The sequence below is a fragment of the Chaetodon trifascialis genome, chromosome 11 (genome assembly GCF_039877785.1).
Source record: "Chaetodon trifascialis isolate fChaTrf1 chromosome 11, fChaTrf1.hap1, whole genome shotgun sequence".
Lineage (NCBI taxonomy): Eukaryota > Metazoa > Chordata > Actinopteri > Chaetodontiformes > Chaetodontidae > Chaetodon > Chaetodon trifascialis.
In genome coordinates this window covers 23,409,483-23,431,620 of record NC_092066.1, presented here as the reverse complement: position 1 = coordinate 23,431,620, position 22,138 = coordinate 23,409,483, and the positions used below count along the sequence as shown (strand labels likewise).

Here is a 22,138-nt window from a genome sequence, read left to right as displayed (position 1 = left end):
TTTGATGTAATCCTAAGAAATATGAGCACAGACACACCTCACTACACACAAACAAGAATTGCTAAGGTATTTGTTGACCATGTTACATGTGGGAAAGAAGGCAGAGGAGAGAGGAAGTCCAATTTACACAAATAAAACTGTGCAACTGCAACTTGAAAGAGTTCAGTATATGTGAGCACATGTAGGAGCTGAAGACAACATTTTGCTATGAGCGCAATTTACCAAATGTCACTCACACTATTTTGTCTCATTATTAGCAAGCCAGTCACTCGCTGAGGTACCCTCCTAAGCAGAAGGTGGCGGTACTATACCTAGCATTACTGTTGGTAGCCAATAGCTATTAATAGAAGAAGATACATAAGTAGTAGTAGTAGAAGAAGAAGAGCAGGAAGAAGAAGAAGAAGAAGACGAAGAAGAAGAAGAAGAAGAAGAACGCCCATTTTGCTCCACGCTCGAAGTGTGCTGAAATATCAACAGACAGAAGAGGACAAAGAGCTGCAATGGACGGGTAAATTTGTTTATATTACAACTGCAGCTTTTGGCTGCACTTCCGACAGCTGTGCATATGACACAGGTTTAAGGTATCGTTCCCTGTGCTCAATTTAAGATATGCTAACTGTTAGCTCAGGAGGAACCTTTAAACATGACTGTATATTGCGAACAACATAACGTTAGCTAGCTAACAACACCAAGCCCCAGTCCAAAAGGTGATAGTTTAATGTGGTCTTGCTTGTGGGGAAACGCACATTTATGGGAGAACATGACTTGAACATATTTTACGTCTCATGTGGGTCCTCTATCTTCGGCAATGTGATAATTGTGAAGTAAGTTGGCGAAAGGTCGTTATTCAGTTCAGTATATATCAACTTCTGTCATGCGTAAGATGAACGTAAGGCTAAACGTTAGCTACATTAATGTCGCCACCGGTTAGAGTGAAATGTATCCGTTGAATGCTTGTTTGTTTGATGAATGGCGACAGTTGTTGCGGGTTATTATTAACGCTAGTGTATAAAACCAGCCTATTTCTTGTTAATGAAGCATGTAATCGCCGATATGTTACGCGCATCTGTCATTTTCTAAGGGTCCTTTGTTTGAAGCTACACGCTACCTCCGCCGGCTTATCGTTGTTGTATAAAACGTCAGCTACTCCATTATGAGAACAGGTGACTTAATTTGAGCAGGTGCACCATCGAGTGATCGCACATGTGACGTTAGAGAATAACAAAATGACGTAAAAAAGGCATTTATATGTCAGTAAAAAAAAAAAATCTTATATTTGCTGGCAAGGTCTCGAATATCTAAGAAGTAATTGTGCATTATTTAGTTCTCCAGTTTGATTTTGGGTACAGTCATAATGGTTTTGGTTGTCCTTGATGTTCCTTGGACAAAGTGGTGTGCATAAAAGATCAGATATGAATAAATGAGGGTGAGAATGAGAATGGAAGCAGCAAAGGTCTGCCCACTCTACCAATCAACCTCTGAGGCAAACAAGCATAACAGAGTCTCCCAGTTTCCTGACAGACACAGATTCACCACCAGGCTTGATTAACTGAAATAAGCCTGTTTCAGCCTACCCCAGAACATCTTCCCAAGGGTTTAACCTTACTGTTGGTATTATCTGTGGCAGACACAGCCTGACGCTGCCCTGGAAAGAAAACACCCTGTTGTGGTGCTGTGAAGGTTAAAAAACACAAGCCACGGTCTTTTATAAAGAGAGTGCACAACGTAAGATGGAAAATAACTGTATTTCCTTGAGAATATTATGTAACATTACCTTCTCTGTTTTTCTTTTGTTTTTCATCTCCCTGCATTGTGTCCATTGGCAGTGATGTTGCGGTTGGTGTGAAGGCAAGCACTCTTTATGTTTTACTGTTTTTACCTAAACACACTTGCATTTATCAAATCTACATGATATTGTACCCAAATGACAATAAGATAACATGTGGTTGAATTTTGTTGGATATATATAAATGACAGAGGGTGTAGTTTCATTAAGCGAAAAGTCAAGCCATTAAAGTAATTTGTGATTTATATATTTGTAATTTTATCCTTTGCTGCTGAATGTTACAATGAGCAAGATATCTGGAAATTTTCTAGCATTGCAAACAGAGGTTATGCAGTATAATGTTTGACGTACTTTTTGTAGTAGTATTTCATCACTGTTTTTCAGTATTTTCATCACTCACTCACTATAATGGTAATGTTTTTAAAATTTGTCAGAAGTTGGGATGAAAATGAAAGTTTAATTTCTTTTCCTTTTTTTTCCTTGATTTTCCAGAGAGGCTCAGATGAGCTCAACATGTACGGTAGCAGCCCCAACTCCATGACCGGTATGTTCAGTGTTAACTAGGATTGGATCAGCAAACACAACCCACCATCATTTAAGGCTGGAATCCACGTTTTTAGTGCATAGGGAAGTGGTCATGAAGCAAAGGTCTGATTGTGGTACCTGAGCTCAGATGGGTTGAGACATGTCAGAGGCTGGCAGTGAATACATACCTGCACACATGATCAGAAACCTGTAAAATGCTAGAATCATGTAAGTTACTATGGGTTAGAAACCTATTGTGAACATATTGGATATTTAATGTGAATAAAATAAACAAGTGTATGACACCATGGGACAAAGATATGCATTTCTTTAATAAATTAGCAAGATTGGTAAAAACTTTGTAAAAACAGAGCCACCATCAACGTGCAGAGGGATGCAGCTGAGCAGGAAATTGGCCATGCTCTGGAGTAGGCCTACCAGAGCATTTTGAGGCCAACCCAAAGGGGGCACCATGAATCCCAAAAAACCCAGTGGACAGAATTTCACCAATTTAAGTTGTGCGCAGTCTTACACCTTGTTTCGATAGAATTTAAGTCACTGAAGGCACTTTTCTCACCATTGTGAGGCCTGAAACATGCTTGTTGCTGCTCGCTGCTTTAATTTTGACCAGTTGTGCTGCTTCCCTCTGTTGTGTACCAAACGGCTTGAACCTACAAATTGCCCATATTTTCAGGTTATTTTTCTATTGACCCAATGATAGATTAATCCACCAAAAGGCAATTTTCACAGCAGCTGTTTTGACAGGTCACAGCAAGAAAAGCACAGGTGTTACTAACATTAACAGTGGCTCTCAGTGTGACACTGAGCCAGCATGAGCAATAGCAGGACCTGAAACTGAAGCAACTAGATGAAGCTTAGTCACTGTTTATTTTAGAATTTGCACTTGTGTTTTATTTTATCTTGTTCTTTCGAAATATGCTTCAGCTTCGATCTGGAGTTGTGGTGTCATATGATGACTTATTAATTTTTATTTGTCCGTGTGTGTGTGCTGTGTTCAGCAAACGGCAGTGACAGTAAAAAACAGCGTCTGGACGAATCCCCTCCCTCCAGAGTTCTCCACATCAGGAAACTTCCCAACGAAGTGTCAGAGACAGAAGTCATTGCTCTGGGGCTGCCCTTTGGAAAGGTCACCAATATACTGATGCTGAAGGGCAAAAACCAGGTAAAACAAACAGAACTGTACACCATCAGCCAATATTTTGGGATGAGGATGAAACATGAAAAGCACAGTGACTACGCAGCATCCCACTATTATTCCGAATATGACAGTATTCTGAATTTGATACGAGTCATGTAAACAGCATATTCCCTTGCTGACAGTTTGCAAGGCTGGGTTAGAGATGCATGCACAAAAGAAAAGCCCACATTTCTGCTGAGAAGGAAAAACACACCTACTTTCAAACATTATGAAAGAAATGGAAATCAGCAGGTTTATGGATATGTGTAATATCGCAACGCTGACCTTTTCAAGAAGGCGGTTGAACAACTGAAAGAGGGAGGTTGTGTTTGTTAAGCAGAGTCTGCATGGCTGCATGCACATGGGAATATTAGTGGAATATTCATTTTCATGAGCCATGTAAACAGCTTTGTACAAACACTGTCTTGTTGGAAAGAGGGAAAAAACCTTATTATTTTGTGCATGTAAACACAGTCATTGTCCTGGAGGTGATTTGCTGTCCTGCTAAATCTCAGTGTTACTGTGTGCTTCCAGGCGTTTCTGGAGTTGGGCACAGAGGAAGCAGCCATTACTATGGTGAACTACTACACAGCTGTCACACCACAGGTCTGAAATACATCAGTGTCCCTTCAAGTTACACATTATTAGTAAGTTCTGTTCTTGTTGTAAGGGCAACTGATTGAACTTTGTTATATGGATCTTATTTTCTGAAGGTCAGGAACACTCCTGTCTTCATCCAGTACTCCAACCATAAGGAACTGAAAACAGACTCGGCTCTGAACCAGGTATATGCTCAGGTATACTGTATTTGAACACCAAACACTATTCTGCAACGAACCATGGTTGGACTGATGCCCTGCCCAGTGATGATGTATGTATTGTTTCTTCTGCCCACCCAGAGGGCCCAGGCAGTGTTGCAGGCAGTGTCAGCAGTTCAGGATGGAAGCTCTCCATCCTCTGACCCTGGAGTTTTGGACCTAGCTCCACCCCCCAGCCCTGTCCTGCGAATTATCATTGACAACATGTTTTATCCCGTGACTCTGGATGTTCTCCAACAGGTGAAACATGAACACATTGTTTATATCCACCATTGAGACTGACATGCGCAGCCCCATAGTCAAGTTTTACATTTTTCCATGTGTTTGGACCTTCTTCTCTTTATAAAGAACAGCATCTATAAGGCAAAAAAGAGCATCTTTGGAGAGGATAAGATGAGAAATCAACATTTCAACGATGATCACTGCCACCCTCTCACATTTTGTTGACCTCTAATTGTGATAATGATTGTATGTCAGCATAGTTTAAGCTGCAATGTCATAAATGAGGTTTGGTTGTCCAATCATGTTTCTGGTATTCTCTGTGAATTCTGTGATTCTTCCAGATTTTCAGTAAGTTTGGGACAGTGATGAAGATTATAACCTTCACCAAGAACAACCAGTTTCAGGCCCTTCTGCAGTTCAGCGACCCGGTCAATGCACAGCAAGCTAAACTGGTAGGATCACACACATATGAAAATTATAGCTGATAACCAGCAACCAGTCGAAAATTTTTGGTTTTATTTATTGGTAGAACAATAACCTGCTTTATGAGAAATTCTTTACATTTTATGTTTAATCTCAGTGACTTCACAGAGGTCTCCTTTGTCATTCTGCCTGTTTGTGCCCAACATTCAGATTAGATACCTCACTTTCAGGCCTTTTAACATTCTTAGCTGTAGAGCTAGACTGATATATCGCCTGACCGATTCATAATTGTAGTATGTCCTGATTAGTTAGTATCTCAAAAAGGGGATCTGTATCAAGTTTGTTCATGTCCAAAAAGATTATTACTGCAGTATCAGCTGATACATGGTTGTGAGACTTTCTTAAACTCTTAAGTATCAATATCAGTATTGGCAACAAAAATCCTGGCATAAAACAAGTTAAATGTAAATATGTCGAAACACTATAATGAGTCTTTCTCTCTGGTTCACTTCCTCTACTCCAGTCTTTGGATGGACAGAACATCTATAATTCATGCTGTACTCTGCGGATAGACTTCAGTAAACTGGTTAACCTCAACGTCAAATACAACAATGATAAGAGTCGAGATTACACCAGACCAGACCTTCCTACTGGAGATGGGGAGTCAGCCAGCAAGGATCATTCTTTACTGGGTAAATCCACCTCGGCCTTCATCCATCACATCCATTCATATCTTCTTCTGTCGTATCCATTATACTTTACTGTCACACCTGTGGCCCCTTTCATGCACTGAATGCAAACCCGTCTCTTGGTCTTTCTTGTGCCAGTAGTGCTGCTCAGTCATACGTCTGTCATGGGCAAACCCAAGGCAGTAAATGTGAAGCCAAAGACGGTTCTCTTGGGAAAGACACACCTCTATGGCTCTCCATCATTCTGACCAATACATCACCCTGTCCACTCCACCTCTGTTTGTGCATTTGTATGAAAGGTTCAGCGTATTAAGTGTCATCCCAAATCAGTGAACAGGGAGAGTAAGAGGAACAGTGAGTGGTGGTGTGGAATAATGGAGGAAAAAAACATGCACATCCTGTTTACGAACAATTGAGGAGGGTTCTAAAGCATCACGACAGCTTCTACAGGGACGTTTCAGAATTCAAAGTAAAGCAATTGGTGCAAAGCAGTAAAATTCCTGTTTAGTGGTCAGTTTGTATGTGCCACTTGTACTGGGATTTCCAAAACAAGCCGTACTTAAATAAACATCGATGTGCAATGGTACAGTGAGAAACAACAGCGACGAACACTAATAACAGCAAACCGCAATACAGACTTCATCAATGGGCCACACAGGTCAAAAACACAAGGGTGCCCCCCTCACAAACATTCTGTATGAAAATCTTAAGGTAATGTCAAGAACACAGAAGTCCCTGTCTGTATGAATGCTTGTATGTAAATCCTGCTGTTCACCATCAAAATATACCAGATCTTAAATATTTGGCGGCTATGTTGTATTAGTGCCAAGCCTCTCATTAGGTGTAATCGCACTGTATACAGGCAAAGCTATGCACATAATCTGTGTCAATGCAGGATTTAAAAAGTATTATTTATCAGCCACACATGTCTATGATTATTTTTCCCTCTAAAACTTTTGAAGCACAGCACCGTGATGCGTGCTGTCACCTCTATCAGCGACCAGTGTGCACACTAAAAGTCTCAATGCACAACAAACTGATCACCAGTGCACTGATCATAGAGCCTGACAAATGCGTTTATATTCATTAACAGCCAGAAATACACAGTAACTGTGTGAGCTGCCTTACCTTAAATCAATTCAGTTATGTTTTTGCTTTCATTTGTTTGTCTGTTTATCGTCAGGATAATGGAAAGTTATCATGTCAGTCTGTGGACAGGTGTAGCCTGAGCCAAAGAAGGACCCTTTACATTTGGAGCAGATCTGAATTACGGGGTGCATACACAAATTATTTTTCACTTTTATTAACATTATGAGATTGGACATTTGGCCTTAGTGGAATAGATGGCACACCTAGATGATAGTAAAGTTCAGTAGAGACAAAACACAGCCAATTGTAGTAAAATGATTGCTCCACATCACAATCCAGCCTGTTAGCGCTGGAGTTGCCAGCAGATGCAAGTCACCCTCAGTTTCCATCTCCCTTCTCTACTTCCATCATAGTCAGTGTTGTGGTTGGTCATTTTGAGAGTCTGTAATGTTTGCAGCCTGCCCTGCTCTTCCTCCTGCTCTGTGAACAATGACGCAGCTAAAAACAGTGCAGTGATTCAGCGGACAACATATGGGTCAAGGTCAGCTGATGACTCGAATCATCGATGTTTAGGGGGCAATCCTAGAAACAGCAAAAGTCATAACATCAGCTGCGTGAGTAAAGCCTCCGTCAGTATCCGTGGTGACAGACCTATGCGAGTCAGTACTGCAGGGCTCATGGAGAGGGACTGCTTTGTCAAAGAGCTCATCACTTCCATCTCTCCATTATTGTCGACTGATTTCTCTTAAGCGCGGTCTGTCTCAGGGGGGCCTTCTTTGGTGAAGCATCAGCCAGAACAGCTAAGACTGAGCAGGACTATGGCCAACACACCAATTGGAAGCAGGTTTTCAGTGTGGTGCACATGGTAGCATCTGATGCTGTGTGAGAGCATTTGGTCGCCGTGGTTTATTTAGCATTCTGAATGTGAAAACCAGTATACACATTGTGTAACCATATTTTCTGTGATCATACAAAGATTCTCAACAAATAAATTCAGATTGTTCCTTTGTGTGCCATTTTACACATTCAGAGCATTTATGCTTAAAAGATTCAAGGTTCACATGAATAAGATTGTTCATTTGCGGTATTTACACTACATTGAGACAGTTTGCTTTCTGTAACCATTCCCCTGTTCATACTAGCCTTTGAGAGATGAACATCTAACATACGTCCGGTCAGTAACTGGATCAGTAAGCAGGAAGTTAGCAGCGGGTGTGCACCTCAATGAACTGCTCACTGACAATAAGGTGCACAGGTTTTTTTATATAAGAGAAATAACAATTTAGAACAAGGTGCTTAACTGGTTGTGGAGGCAAAGGCAAAGAGAGCGACTCCTCCATTCACCCTTTCATTTATATCTTCCATCTCTTCCAGCCACCAACATCTCTGTTACAGTTTTTTTCATCCGGGTGTGATTGTGGATCTGTCAAAGCACACACTAACCATGATACACTTTATTTGATAAAGAAATCCATTTCTTTTCTTTCTGTAAGGTAGGTCCATCCTAGTTAACATTATGACGGCAATTTGTGCCACTTTGACCCAGCAGCAGTATTATTCCTGTTTCTGCTTATTGTCAGTGTTTCCAGAATCTTACTGTGAAGTGATGTTAATCTAATCCATAATGAATTGTATTTAGTTATTTAAATACTAATGCTGATACGCTGTGATGCACAAAGAAATCCCATTGGTGCAGTGGATGAGAAACAAATACTGTGCATGATTCAGTTTGAAGTTGGATATGAGACATGAGCCTTTTTTAAGCTCCCTCCTGAGGAATGTGCGTCCTTCCTGCAGTGACATGCGTCGGCTCAGGTGGATGTGTTTTGATGTCATGAGCCTGCTGGTGTTAATTAGTATGGCTGCGATAATGGTTCAAAATTATCAAAAGCTTTCAGTGTTGTCAGTGTCATGACTATTTGATCAACCTCAAGCTCTATTTTTGAATGCTTGTACTAGCACTGGCATTTATTTATTTATTTTAATTGAGCTCAGGCAAAATTACTGTAAATGTCAGATCTTTAATTTGAATATTTTATCAATCTTGAATAAGTGCAGTTCTAGTAAACAGAGGATACAGCTACAGACAGTATTTACAGCTTCTACCAGTGTCCCGTTGAATTTTATGTTCAGTGACATTGGGTCCTTCCTAATAGGACCAAAGAATATATACACTAGACAAATAAATAAGAGCACTGTTGCTGCAGTGCAAACAGAACAATGTTTTCAGAGTCTGGTGAAGGACATATTGTGCAACGAGCAGACTGACTGGAAGAATACATTTCTACTCTTTCATTCACAATAGCTACGCCAGAATCACCTTGCATGTACATGTGACTTCTACGTGAATTATACAAACTCATATGTTAATTTACTTCAATGTAGTTCAACTCTAGAGGGGCTGTCTGTTACTCATAATATGATCACATGACCCTGATATGGCTTTCACTTACAACTGGACAGTCCCTCTTTGGTTGTAGCTCTGCCCAGCTCAGTGAAGTTGAAGTGAAGAGCTCCACTCAGCGACACAGAAACTGTTAAAGATCTGGCTACATGTATGAAGTAATGGTGACTTCTCAAAATGCAGTATTTGTGATAAGAAATTAACTGGAATATTCCATGTTAAGTCCCATCTTTGTATTTGTTTGTTGATATATTAGTATGCTGTCATAACTTAGTTTAAGTCATCGGTTCCAGATAACTGATTGAACTGACTTCCAGTTACTTTCTGGTCCCTGTAGGCTCTAAAACCAGGTTCATACTGTACATGTGTAATTTTAGATATATGTTTGGCTTACTGATAATGTTTACTCACTCTAGTATAATGCTGTTACAGTGTAAGTATTTTACTGGCTTTAGGCTGTTTGGTGTCTTGTGTTAATTGCACTCATGGTGTGAGGTTAGATGAGTGTTTTTTGGTCTAAATCTAGTTGTCATTGTCTTGTAGGTACCCCATCTGGAGCGCTAGCTTCCTACTCTAGTGGAGGAGGTTACTCATCTTCTCTGTCCCTCTCGCAGGGTGGAGGTACCTATCCTTTCTTTTTGAACTCTTTATTCTGTTTTTCCATCACTCTGTCTGCTGTTTTCTGTCCCGCTGCTGTCCTGTCTCTTGTCATGTCCTCTGGCTGTCTGATTGTGCCAGGGCTTAAAATAGGTTTTGCCTGTGTGGCATTAATGGTTGGTTGATACTACAGCATTTTTTGATTTGTTGATCAGTTGTCAGATGTTTACTTTATTTCAGTGATTAGAATGTAAAGAATTTTTTTATTGGCCAGTTGACAGTTAGCTTCTGTAACTGTTACACAGTACTGTTTTAGCAGAGCCTTACATTAAACTAAAGGTTCCTCAGCTAGTTACCACGTCACCAGCTTCCAGATTTTAGTGGAAAAAGGCCTTTGCAGATGGAGAGTCAGTTCACTTTCTTTCAATATTGGCACAAAAGAGTTCAGTTTAACTTTATTGCAGTCATGATCATAAATAGCTGTGTCACAGACGTTGTTGTGTGATGTTTTCCATATGCAGTAACAGATCATGCACAGAGTTGAATTTACCTCTGAGACTTGAATATTGGGAAAACTCTTCCAGCTGTGAGGGGACAGTGCTAAGCACTGAGCCACCATGCTGTCGTACATTTACACTCAGTCATTTGGCTTTTAATTGCATTCAATGGGAGAGTGCATAATCCCCACTTACACTAAGTACATAGTTGGGATGGACAGCAATGAGTTATTTGAGTCGTTTAACCCAATTTGTAAATAGCATGCTCATACTCAAACAAATGTTCATTACTGGAATTAAAGCAGCTTTGATGAACATTTATTCCCTGGGGAAATTCTGTTTTGCAGCGAGTGCAGCTTTCTCAGCGTACCTTTAAATAGGAATGTGTGTTTTGATCAAGGTGATGTTGATGTTGTTTATTTATTGCAAAATAATGACAAAAAGATTGCTTTAGCTCATTAGCTTGAAGGTTAACCAAGCCTAACATGACGTAGCATATCACCATGGCATCAAGCATATCACCATCTCTGATTTGGATATCCTTTTTGTTTTTTCTTCATTCCAGTTTCTCTGCATGTTTCTTGATGCTGTAGCATTGCATTTCTGTTGAAACTGTTCCTGTCATTTGGAATCTGTTAAATCTATTGAACAGGAAGTGTTCGTCTTGACAGAAGTTAATATAGTTCGTTTTCAGAGTTGATGTTCAGCATGTTAAGTCTGTAAGATTTAACCTGTATCTGTTGAAGTACTGCACATGTGATTCTCACCTTTTCATTGTCTTGTGTTTTCCTAACAGGAGCCATCAGTCCACTGAGTGCTGCAGCAGCAGCAGCAGCAGCTGCTGGTCGTGTTGCTCTGTCTGGGTCCGGGGTGTCAGGAGTGCTGTTGGCGTCCAACCTAAATGAAGAGGTACACTAATCACAAGTGGAACTGTCAATGAGTTTTTGCGGTCTCTGCTTTAAGTCACTCATTTCAACTTTTGAACAGATGCTGAATGATTTTCTTGAGTTGATAGTCATGTGATTCCCTGTGTGTGGCTGTATGTGTGCTTAGCCCACTTCACAGTATGATTTATCATGTATCTTCCACCGAGATGTAGTCTGTGTAGGACAGTTCTAATGGATTACAGTCACAGCTGACTGAGTGTCAAAGTATAAAACATACTCGCCAACTATAAGGTGTGTAAACGTTTAAAAGTATTGAAATATCTTAGTTGTTCATGTTATGGGCATTGTTTCTTAGCTGCGCACTGAAAACTCACCTGTAAACTCTCTTCTTCTAAGAAGGAAAGCTTGACAGAGTTCATGTTCCAGAAAGTCCACACAGGACGATCGCTGCATGTCACTCCCCCTTAGAGTGTATTCATACATCCTTTTTGGAGTGTGGAAAGCACTAGAATGCTTCCTAATGGTCAGTTTATCTTGTTTTAAAGAACCTTCTCTGACAGATTCAGGAGACTGCCATCACTGTTAATAACTGTATCAGACTGAACTTGCTGAGCAGCTCTTTCTGACATTGCTTACTTGCGAATGGCGACCTTGTGAATGTTTGTTTGCGTGCATGTGTGGGGTGTGTGTGTACTTGTACTTGCTACACAGTGAGGACCAAAACATGTTGTAAACCAACAGAGTAGGGACTTTTTTAGAAACTTCAAAGGGCTGTTTTAAGGGTCAGGTTAGAATTAGATAGGAGTTAGGGTTAGGCATTTAGTTTGAGTAAGGTTAGGGAATGCTGCCATGTCAGTATGTAGACACAGAGTACAAGAGTGTGCGTGTATGCATACATATGTTTTGTGTGTGTGTGTGTGTGTGTGTGTGTGTGTGTGTGTGTGTGTGTGTGTGTGTGTGTGTGTGTGTGTGTGTGTGTGTGTGTGTGTGTGTGTGCGTGCGTGCGTGCGTGCGTGCGTGCGTGCGTGCGTGCGTGCGTGCGTGCGTGCGTGCGTGCGTGCGTGCGTGCGTGCGTGCGTGCGTGCGTGCGTGCGTGCGTGCGTGCGTGCGGAATCTCCATATTGATTTGGGTTCTTCATGGACTGTCACAGGTCCTAAAATGAAATGTCTTAAATATTTTCAGCTCCTTTGTTTGAGCACCATGTGTCTGTATATGTATGTATCAGATCTTAAATGTTCTGTTTTTGAAGCCTTGTGGTTTTCTCTAATCTGAACACCTACATACTTCTATAATTTTATGTTACATTTCTGTTTCTTCTGTCAAGTTTCAGTTTATTCTCTAATTGTAACTGTGCACCTACTCTTACATCTGTATCTCTATACCGACAGTATCTGTTATCTGTTTCCGTGTGTTCCATCTATCTCGGAGTCCCTCCCTCTGTCGTCTTTGTTGCTGCACAGTGGAGTTTTCACACTTGTGCCCCCTTTCTGGTAAAGTCTTGGTGCAACAGCTGAATCGTGGCTGTCTGGTAGCAGCTAATGACCGATCAGCTTGAGAACAGCAGCTCCTGCACATGTGTGGGAGTGCACTCATGACAGTCTGTGGCTAGGTAGAGGCTGAGTGTGGTGTGGCCATTCTTCATGTTGTGAGTGTTTAATCCAGGGGATTGTCTTTCAGTTACTTGTTCTCTCCTTTCTCAACTTTGTCTTCAAATTGGTAGATGTCTGTGGTCAGCTTTCAGTCATTTCCATGCGGTACTCTTACCCATGTTTCCACGTGGAGTAGCAATAGAAACCCCTTACAGAGACTAACATTTGCTACCATTTACTCCCAGTCTACTAAATTAGAGGATTAAATTAAAATTTGATACTGGTGAAACATGTGCCAGTGCTGATGGATTGTGTGATATCATGTCCTGTATTTCCAGCAGAGCCACAAAGTAGGGCCCTATGAAATCCTTTTTTTTTTTTTTTTTCCAGATTCTGTTATATTTTTTAAGTTCTGTCCTTTCATTTTAATTTCTCTGTGTCTTTCAATTGAAGCACAAGTCGTCACCAGAAAGAGTGACTAATTGTGCGGTGGGTGAATAAAATTCCAACAAATTAATAAGAAAATGTTCAAAATGTAATGAACGATTTGACGTAACACAGTGTTCACAGCCTCCACATACAGCAGGAACACTTGGAGCAGGTGGGTCTGACGGAGGCTTCTCTCACGTTCAGGCAGCGCTCCACCTTGTTTACAATGCTTGATCACAAATGCACGTAGCTTTTTCTTTTCTTTGCAACAGAATCTACGTATACAGACACCAAGTGTTCAGGGAACTCACATCTTGTCGGTGTGGTTGCATTTCTGCTGTCTCTCTCTCTCTCTGTGACGATCTGCAGTTTACGGTCGATTCTGTTATTATTCTGAACTTCAGGGATTCTGTCTGTGTTCCTGCAGCACAGAAATCATAGGGCCCTACAGTTGAGCTGGACAAGAGAAAATGCTTTGATTAGTTTCGTTCATGTGTGGCGTGCAGTGATCATGGACAGTTAGTTGAATACCTGCCTCTGTGGCAGACCCTCATCCCCTAACCTCATTTCCTTGTATTGAACAAGTGCTGAATCACTGAGAATGTAGCCTGTCCAGATGATTTTCAAGTTTGATGGCAGAGTTTGTGTAGATTTATATCCCACAAAGTGAAACTTTGCCTCAGCAGTGGACTGTTAGCGCAGTGTGCTGAGCGTCCCATTCAGAGGTGATGGCCAGATGACGCAGGTCTCATGTGGGATGCTGGACATCCTGCACAGTCAAAAGAAATATGGCAAATTGATTTGTGTTCCATTCTTAGCACTTTTGTAAATTGTATTTGAGGATTTTCTACTTTGAAAACAGTGAAAATCTCTTTTTGCAGGGAAGTAGTCAAACTGAAGTGTCATTGTTTGTATGCAGCTCCTTTTCTATGTGCCTTTGTCAGTTCAGTTTGCCAGTCATAGACAGTAGTCCTGTGGCACCTGTTGCTTCCAGTTACATGTGATCTGATTGGCTGTCTGCTTCATGGAACTTCCCCCTTTTGGTTTGATATCTCCTGCCACTCACTCTGTCATTCACTTATTTATTTCATGCTTTATTCATTTTGCCATCCTGGTGTATTATTTTCTACCTCCCTCACATCCTTTTTTTTCCTCACTGATAAATGCATCCAGCAGGGCGTGTGTGCGTGTGTGCGTGTACGTGTGCATGTGTGTTTGGAATCAATCCAGCAATCATTCAGACTCCGTTGATGTTCCACTGATGCTCTGTTTACTGACCTCTGCTTTGGTTTTTGTCCTCCTCTCCTCCTTTCTCCCTTCCCCGCCTCCTTCCTTCCCTCCTCTGCTCCCCCCTTCACACATTTATTTTCTCTCCATTTGGCCATACATCCTTTAATGTTGTACACTCCTCTTAAAACCCTCCCCCCTCCCATTTACGTTTGTCCCAAATTTCTTTCACCTCCTTTTTCCTCTCTTCGCTTTTCTTAATCCGGTCTAACCCGACTTTGGGTTTGCCGTTTTGACCCCTCCCTAAACCCCCCATGCCTTTCATCTTTGCTGCACCCCGCATCATCATGGAAACCACCACCTCCCCCCTCGTCCAACGCTGGGCGGTCTGATCTCTACCTTCGTCTCTCCTCTTCCTCCTCCTCTGCTCCTCCTCTTCCTGTCCTCTGCTCTGCGGTCTCTCTCTCTAAAGATGGTCACGCCTCAAAGTCTCTTTACCCTCTTCGGTATGTTCAACCTCTACTATTCTATCTGTATATCTCTCTCTGTTAATCCAATTTTGTTCACTTTCTTCAGTGATGTCGTGGACACGCTATTCCTCTATATCTTTCTGTATCTCCAAGCCTCCCTCTATCATATTGTACACTCCAGAGTTAAAATCTTCTTCCATCTCTACATTGGAAGAATAGTGAGTCTGAGAGACTGTCTGATTGGTCAGCTTATCTCTTTACTGATGAGAACAAAGACACCAGAATTATTCATGTGTCGTCCTTTGTCTGTGTGCGTCAACACATGCAGACAAACCTGATCCACAGTTTGTAAATGTCATCAGTCAGACTTTTATCACATTGGGATGTCTGGCAGCTGTAGCCACTGATAACTGGAAGCTGCTTTTGTGGACAGGGTGCTTCCATAGTAAAAAGTGCTGCTTAATTTGACTTATTGTTCGCTTCCTGCCATTAAATGATTGGCTTATCTTTTTTCTGTCTGCCTTAAAACAATAGTCAGGTCTATATGAACATTGAAATGGGTTTTGCTTGCTCTTCATTCATTCTGTTCATGCTGGCTAGAATGTGTTTCAGTGTAATTGATGGGGAACAAAATCCACAGTCCTCAGTTTGTACAAAAATATATTCCAAGTTTACACAAAGCTTCGTTCAGATCAAGCACATATGCTCCAGAGCTTCTGTTTTTAGTACAAAGGTCCTTGTTATGTTCTAATTCTCTGTAGCTCAACAGGGAAACACTGTCAAAATGTGTCATGTTTGTTAGTTTGGAGGATGTCAGGAAGTGTTATAGGAGGGGATCTTTGAATGGATAGCATGAACAGGAGGAATGGCTACAGCAAGCAGAACCTGTTTCAAAATGTTCATATGGGCACTGCCCATTGTTTTCAGACTTAACCTTAACCTGCATAAAAGTGATCTGCCAGTGAAACTCTGGTTTTGACTGATTTTAAGGAAACAGATACTAATCAAGGTTAGATCTTCAGTAGAGCCCTGACAGCACAGCTAGAATGACGAGGAACCAGTCTGCTAGATGAAGGGAGTGGGGTTGTGTCCCACTACTGACCCACTGTCCAGTTTACAAAATACCAGATTTGCGAAGCTGTGACGCTAACAAACCTCTAATCCAACCTCTAATTCCCATTGCACTCTTTGTTTGTATTGGCAAAAAGCAGCATGGAAACATGAAACGCTGGCAGGTTTTATTTCTGTAAGGAACACAAAGACAAGTTAAAACTCTGGGACAGGTTTTGGACTAATTCACTCAATATTTGCCATACGAAGATGTCAACCTAGAGTCTGTGTGCTCATGGTTTTTAGACCGTTGGAGCTCCACTCTATCAGGGACACATGGATGAATGAAGCGTTCATGTTCTCACCACAGCATTGGTTAAGTTGATCATGACTGTGCGGTGTACTCACTAAGACTCTCTCGCTCTTAAAGCCTCTGCATCTCTTCCTTTCTTTTTCCCTTTTCTCTAGATTTGGTATGATTAGTTATTCTACAGCTTTGCAGTTGGGATTATCTGCCACTCACACACTGAAACTAGGCACATCAGAAGGGTCACATAAGACTGTCAACCAGCCCAGCAATATTTCTGGTTTTGTCCTTGCACCAGTTTTAGCTCCTCTCAGGTAGACGCAGATCTTTCAGAAAGAATGAAATAGAAAAATCTGAAAAGACCTTACTTTTTGTTGAGGACTTCTTTCTGCATTTACTGTACATGTTTGTGTCTTAGGTTAGTGCATGTCTGTTAAAAGGTTTTCTAAAATGTGTCCTACACTGCCAAGCATCATCAAGCTGGATTTCATTTGTCATGCACACGTTGTTCAGTAGAATTCTCCCTCTGAGGCAGACGCCCAGCGGGCTGAGGCGCATGTCAGTGCTAAAGCTGAGGTGTCTGACTCTTCTCACTGGTTGACAGTCGCAACATAAAAGCTCTCGGTTACACAGACGCGTTGATTGAGTTTCTAGTGCAAGTCAAAAGGGAAGATTCCATCTTTTCTTTTCATTTGTCTTTCTAGCACTAACTTTATTCCTTCCATCCCTCACACCTCTCCTTCTTTTATCTTCGTCGGCTCCATCTCTCCTGCTCTGTCTGTTCTGTTCTCCTCCTCGTCTTCTTCTCCACCCTGCTCGGTCTGCCTCTCTCTCTGTCTGTCTGTCTCTCTCTGTCTCTCTCTGTCTCTCTCTGTCTCTCTCTCTCTCTCTCTCTCTCTCTCTCTCTCTCTCTCTCTCTCTCTCTCTCTCTCTCTCTCTCTTCCCTAACTTCAGGGGTCTATGGTGATGTCCAGAGGGTGAAGATCCTCTACAACAAGAAGGACAGTGCTCTGATACAGTTGTCTGATGGCAACCAGGCTCAGCTGGGTGAGTGTGTATGGGAACGATATCCCTCAGTAGTGTTAGACTGCAAAATACAACGAATCAAGACACGCTGTCTTTATTCAAATATGAAGTGATTGGTCCATTTTCAAGTACAAAACATACGACAGTTTGAAAGGAATACAGCATGCTGTCCAATGAGAGTTCAGAAATAAATGTTAAAGTGATCGTGATGGGATACATCATCACGTCTTATCGAGCTTTTTTGACAGCCTAAATATATTGTGAAGTAAAGATAGAACATAAGTGTGTATTCTCGCATTGCTGTGTGTAGAATTCACTGTCCACCACATTTTAGCACGTGTTTAACATACACAATTAGTTTTATTCTACATTATCTACCTAGTATAGGACTTTAAATGTCTTCAATTGTCTGCGTGTGTTTTCAGTGTTCCATTATATTTGTGTTTTCAAGCTGCCAAAAGAATGTCCTCTTGTGGGACCATAAAGATTTGAAGTGTAGAGTCAGGTTCAGATGTTAATGTTAAGGTTTACCTGTCGATATATACTGTAGCATGAGTCACTTCCTCACTGCATTTTTGACCATGGCTTCATGGCTTTGTTGTGATTCACATGATTCATGTATCAAACTGATCTGCTTTCGTATCAAATGTGGAAATGCTGTCAGGCTTTTAGATGAATCACTGGCCCATATTTTCTTTCTTTCCTTGCTTGTAGCCATGAGCCACTTGAATGGTCAGAAGGTGTTCGGTAAGGTGATGAGGGTGACGCTGTCTAAGCATCAAACTGTGGCTTTGCCCAGAGAAGGGCTGGATGACCAACTGCTAACTAAAGGTAAGGGGTAATCTGCATCCTGGAAGGGAGCTTTTCCCTATCTTTGAATCTGCTTATTGAATATTGAGCTGTGATGATGCTCAGTCAGCAGTTTACGTCGTCAGCAGCCAGATTGGACATTCACAGGCCTCGGATGAAGTCCAGTAATATAAAGCCTTTATTCTGCAACATTCAGAATGTGCAGAAACAAAGCAAAACATTTGCCCCAGTAGACTTTATCTTATACATTTTTGACCTCAGTCACAGCATTGACCTTAAATCTGAGAATGCCTCTGAACAACATGGAGTCCATATCCAAAACATCTTAATATGAATGTGGAAGTTATTGTTCTCTAACGATCACGAACAGCTGCTCAGTTGCTCCATGTCATGAAGCTCTCTGTCAGTATCAGTTGCACCTACATTTATTGTCATGTCAATATTTTGTTGTTGTTGTTTTTGTTGTTGGGCAGATTTTTCTGGCTCACCCCTGCATCGCTTTAAGAAGCCAGGATCTAAAAACTTCCAGAACATCTTTCCTCCGTCTGCAACTCTTCACCTCTCCAACATCCGGTGGGACGGCCACGACACATTACTCAATGAGTTCTGTTTGTGTTAGACGGCAAATAGTTGAATCGGTGGAGCGATCACTTCTGCTTCATGCTACAATGATAGTTTGTCTTTGCATGTCCAGGGATGGAGTGGGAGAGGACGATCTACGCCTCCTGTTTTCAAACAGTGGAGGAACTGTCAAGGCCTTCAAGTTCTTCCAGTAAGAAGCACGTCTTGATGACACTACAGATGTCTATCTATGCTTTCATTTCTCACTTCATGTCCTACTTTTAACAAACCACACTATTAATATGTTCTGTACTTTGTGCATGAAAGATGAGTGGCTTGTTCAGCTCTGGGCTGACCTACCCAGGAAGTACACAGAGCCATTCAGACGGACAAGAAATCTGAACTTTCCGTTCCGTAATGTTCAGCTGTGTGTCTCTGCTCCTTCGTCATCAGGGACCGTAAGATGTCTCTGATCCAGATGTCGTCTGTAGAGGAAGCCATCCAGGCTCTGATGGATCTCCATAACTACGACATGGGAGGGAATCACCACCTGAAAGTTTCCTTTTCAAAGTCGACCATCTAGCCCTCACACCTGACCCTGAAACCTTAATATCTGCGATGAGCGAGGAAGTCACGGCCGTTTGTCTTCTTTTCAACTTTTTCTGTTAACCTCTTCTGAGCTATCCCCCAACCTTAAATTAAGTAGTACAATATTTTATCACTGAGATGTGCTTCAATGTCCAAAGCTTGAAATTCAAAGTAAATCATTTGATATGGTCTTCAGTTGAAATGGTGAGGAAATCCAAACCCAGACAGCACATTGTGTTGACAGTAGAAGCAGCACATAGACCAGTCCTGGCCTGGAGGGACTTGACAGTTTGCTGATTCCTGCTTTGACCCATGTGACGTCTTAAACACCAGCTCAAATGTGTCTTTTTGTGATGTAGACGTGTACTCAAGGGTGAATCGGTACACTGCGATGATAGCACTGTTGGGTGTGGTTACAGGTGCAGCAGAGCACACTTCTGACCACACCCAAACACAGCTGTGGGTGGTGCTGGTCAGAGGTGAAACACACTTGAAACCCTCAACCAGAGGAGAGCGAAACAAACTGCTTCTGTAAGGCAGTGGAGAGGGCTGGTTCTGTCACTGATCGGTACCTGTGGCCGTGTGTCGTCCTGCCCTGCCCGGTCATCACCTGTCGGTCTGACTGTCGTCTCCTTCTCTTGGATTTTCTGTCCAGGTGTAATGAGTCTGTGATTCCTGCAGTCATGTGACCTCTCTTTCCTTTTCAGCTGCTGTCATTGGACGATGTGTTTTGAACTGTGTTCACTCTGGCAGATGTCATCCTGCTAATGTGTGCGCTTCGGTCCTCTCACAATCAAACAGGACATCTCTTTTCTAGCCAAAAGGAGTAGATGTGGTCGTCACTAAAGGTCAAAGTGTGGTTCAGGCCGTTCTCTCATCTGCAATGTAAAATGCAGTTTGACATTACCAGCACTCAAAGTTACTTCGTGGGCATTTAGCAGCCTGCACTTAAAAAGCTTGTAGCTTTAACAAACTTACTGCGCTACAGAGTCACTTTTAAATGTAGTTTAAAGACCAGACATGACTAAAGTTTGTGGACCTGGAAGCCAGAAATCCTCAAAGGAGATAGAACTACTATTTGTTGTGCAGCGTGGTGCCGTTTCTAAATTTCAAGAGGCAGCTCTTCTAAACTGGCGTACTCTCTTGCTGTTACTCCCACAGCTGAACAATCACTTTGAAGCTGTTTGTACATGATTTAATTAAAAGCAGCAAGTTCATCGCGGGCATGTTTAAAGGCATTCTGGGAAATGGGAGAAGTAATGTGAGGCTCACGGTGTTGGTTGAGCTCCTTACAAAATAACCTGGAACGTATTGACATGAACTCACTGCTGACATGTCAGGATGCTGAGGACACTGAGGTGGAGCCTGCCGTGAAGAACAGAGCCACCTGTAACGTTCCTGCTCAGATCCCATCCCACTGTTTTCTAAACCGAGGCTGTGAGTGGGTGCACACACGCATGCATACACATCCACAGGTAGACAAGGTTTCAACATGTGATTCTGGTCTGGGGACCAAAGTACATGTGCCTTTAGCGTGTGGTCTGATTTGATCTCGTGTGTCTTCTGAACACACTGTTTCCTGCTGATGTTGGTGACCCTGTGCTGTAAACCTGTAGAACCTGTTCATTATTTTGAAGTTGAAGTGAAGCTCATCTCCCCGGCCCTCGTGTTTGTTTTAAGTGTGAGTTTACGTATCAGGGGAGATGCACAGAAAACTGCGTCAGTGTTTCAACGGAGGCCACCCCCAAAGTGGGTTTTTATTTTTCGTTCGTCGGGTTCTCACTTTTTTTTGTTCTTCTGTTAGGAGATTGTTGTAAATTTTCTACTTGAGTTCATACTCTTTTGTGCTAAAGTTCCCGATTACCCCAAATTAAACATGTCTTTTCTACCAACAAGCCCAAGTTAAATTGTGTGTGTGTGTGTGTGTGTGTGTGTGCGCTTGTGTGTGTTGGGACTAGGTTCAGGCCTCCGCTCTCATCTGTATCTTACCTGTCAATAAACATCTCTCACTCTGCTCAGGTCTGTCTCTCTGCTCTCGCTTCTTTCCCTCCACTTTTCCCTCTTTGAGCTGTTCTGTCTAGTGTGACATGAGGTCAGGATCTCCAGCTCGTTTGTCAGCTGGACTGCGCCGCTCCTGCCTGTGCCAACAGGTCCATCCCTGTTCAAAGGGGTCTGTCTGAGACGGATGAGAAAAATCTGCTCTACAAAGCTAGAGCTTCCTGCATTAGCCAGCCACAGACTGTGAACCTGCAGGGTGCAAATCACCATACAAATCCTTAAAGGCATCCTACTGCCTGAATACATTGAGCATGTTTTATTTCTGCTGGCATAATTCATCTATCGTGTAGCGAGACGCTGAGAAAACCATTTGAAAGTGCTGATGTGGCTTATTCACACAGTGTCTGACTGTACGTCTTTGGATCAAACATTATGAAAGAAATCTTTAAGAGTTTAAATGATTCATTTCAGTGATGTCCATCAGCATACATAGACTTTCAATGAGAATAGCACTGAAGCTAGTTCCAGTATGTCTTCACTCAGACCAGACATATCCAGAGCATACAGGAAATGTTGACCTGCAGCGAGACATGCTGTAGGACTAAAGCTGTGTCTCTGGGACCAAAGCAGCAGGCTCGTGAACAACAGGTTGAAAGCTCCGTCCTCAGACCAGTAGGCTGCATCTGGACAGAGAAATGAAAGAACAGCACTTGCCTTTCCCTCATTCTCACCACTGACGTGTCCTTGAGCCAGGACTTAACCTGCAGCTGTCCCAGCGGAGACGTCCGCTGTCTGAAGATCACCAGATCCAGACGAATGTGTGGAAGAGTGAACCACCCCTGGGTTCATGAAGGTTAAGAAACCCCAATTTTTAATATGCAGGCAGATGTCTGAAACACAGGCCTCAAACCCCCCTGTCAAAAACTGAACTCCTGATGATCTGCAGC

The 22,138-nt window shown here is 42.1% G+C and overlaps 1 protein-coding gene across 2 annotated transcripts; it reads left to right on the top strand.

The window, feature by feature from the left end:
- The first annotated feature begins 360 nt into the window (after positions 1-360).
- Positions 361-21,213, top strand: LOC139338410 (polypyrimidine tract-binding protein 2-like). 2 transcript variants are annotated; one of them, XM_070973378.1, is made up of 17 exons: positions 361-508; positions 1,827-1,848; positions 2,279-2,330; positions 3,331-3,494; positions 4,044-4,115; positions 4,223-4,294; positions 4,409-4,567; positions 4,891-5,001; positions 5,496-5,664; positions 9,698-9,775; positions 11,045-11,157; positions 14,854-14,887; positions 17,163-17,255; positions 17,949-18,065; positions 18,518-18,617; positions 18,739-18,816; positions 19,059-21,213. In XM_070973378.1, the coding sequence occupies exons 1-17, from the start codon at positions 501-503 to the stop codon at positions 19,186-19,188; spliced, it is 1,572 nt and encodes a 523-aa protein (XP_070829479.1). In that variant the 5' UTR covers positions 361-500; the 3' UTR covers positions 19,189-21,213. The 2 variants fall into 2 exon arrangements, with proteins under 2 accessions (XP_070829479.1, XP_070829480.1); XM_070973379.1 differs by lacking the exon at positions 9,698-9,775 and having other exon boundaries at positions 19,059-21,212.
- The last annotated feature ends 925 nt before the right edge of the window (positions 21,214-22,138 follow it).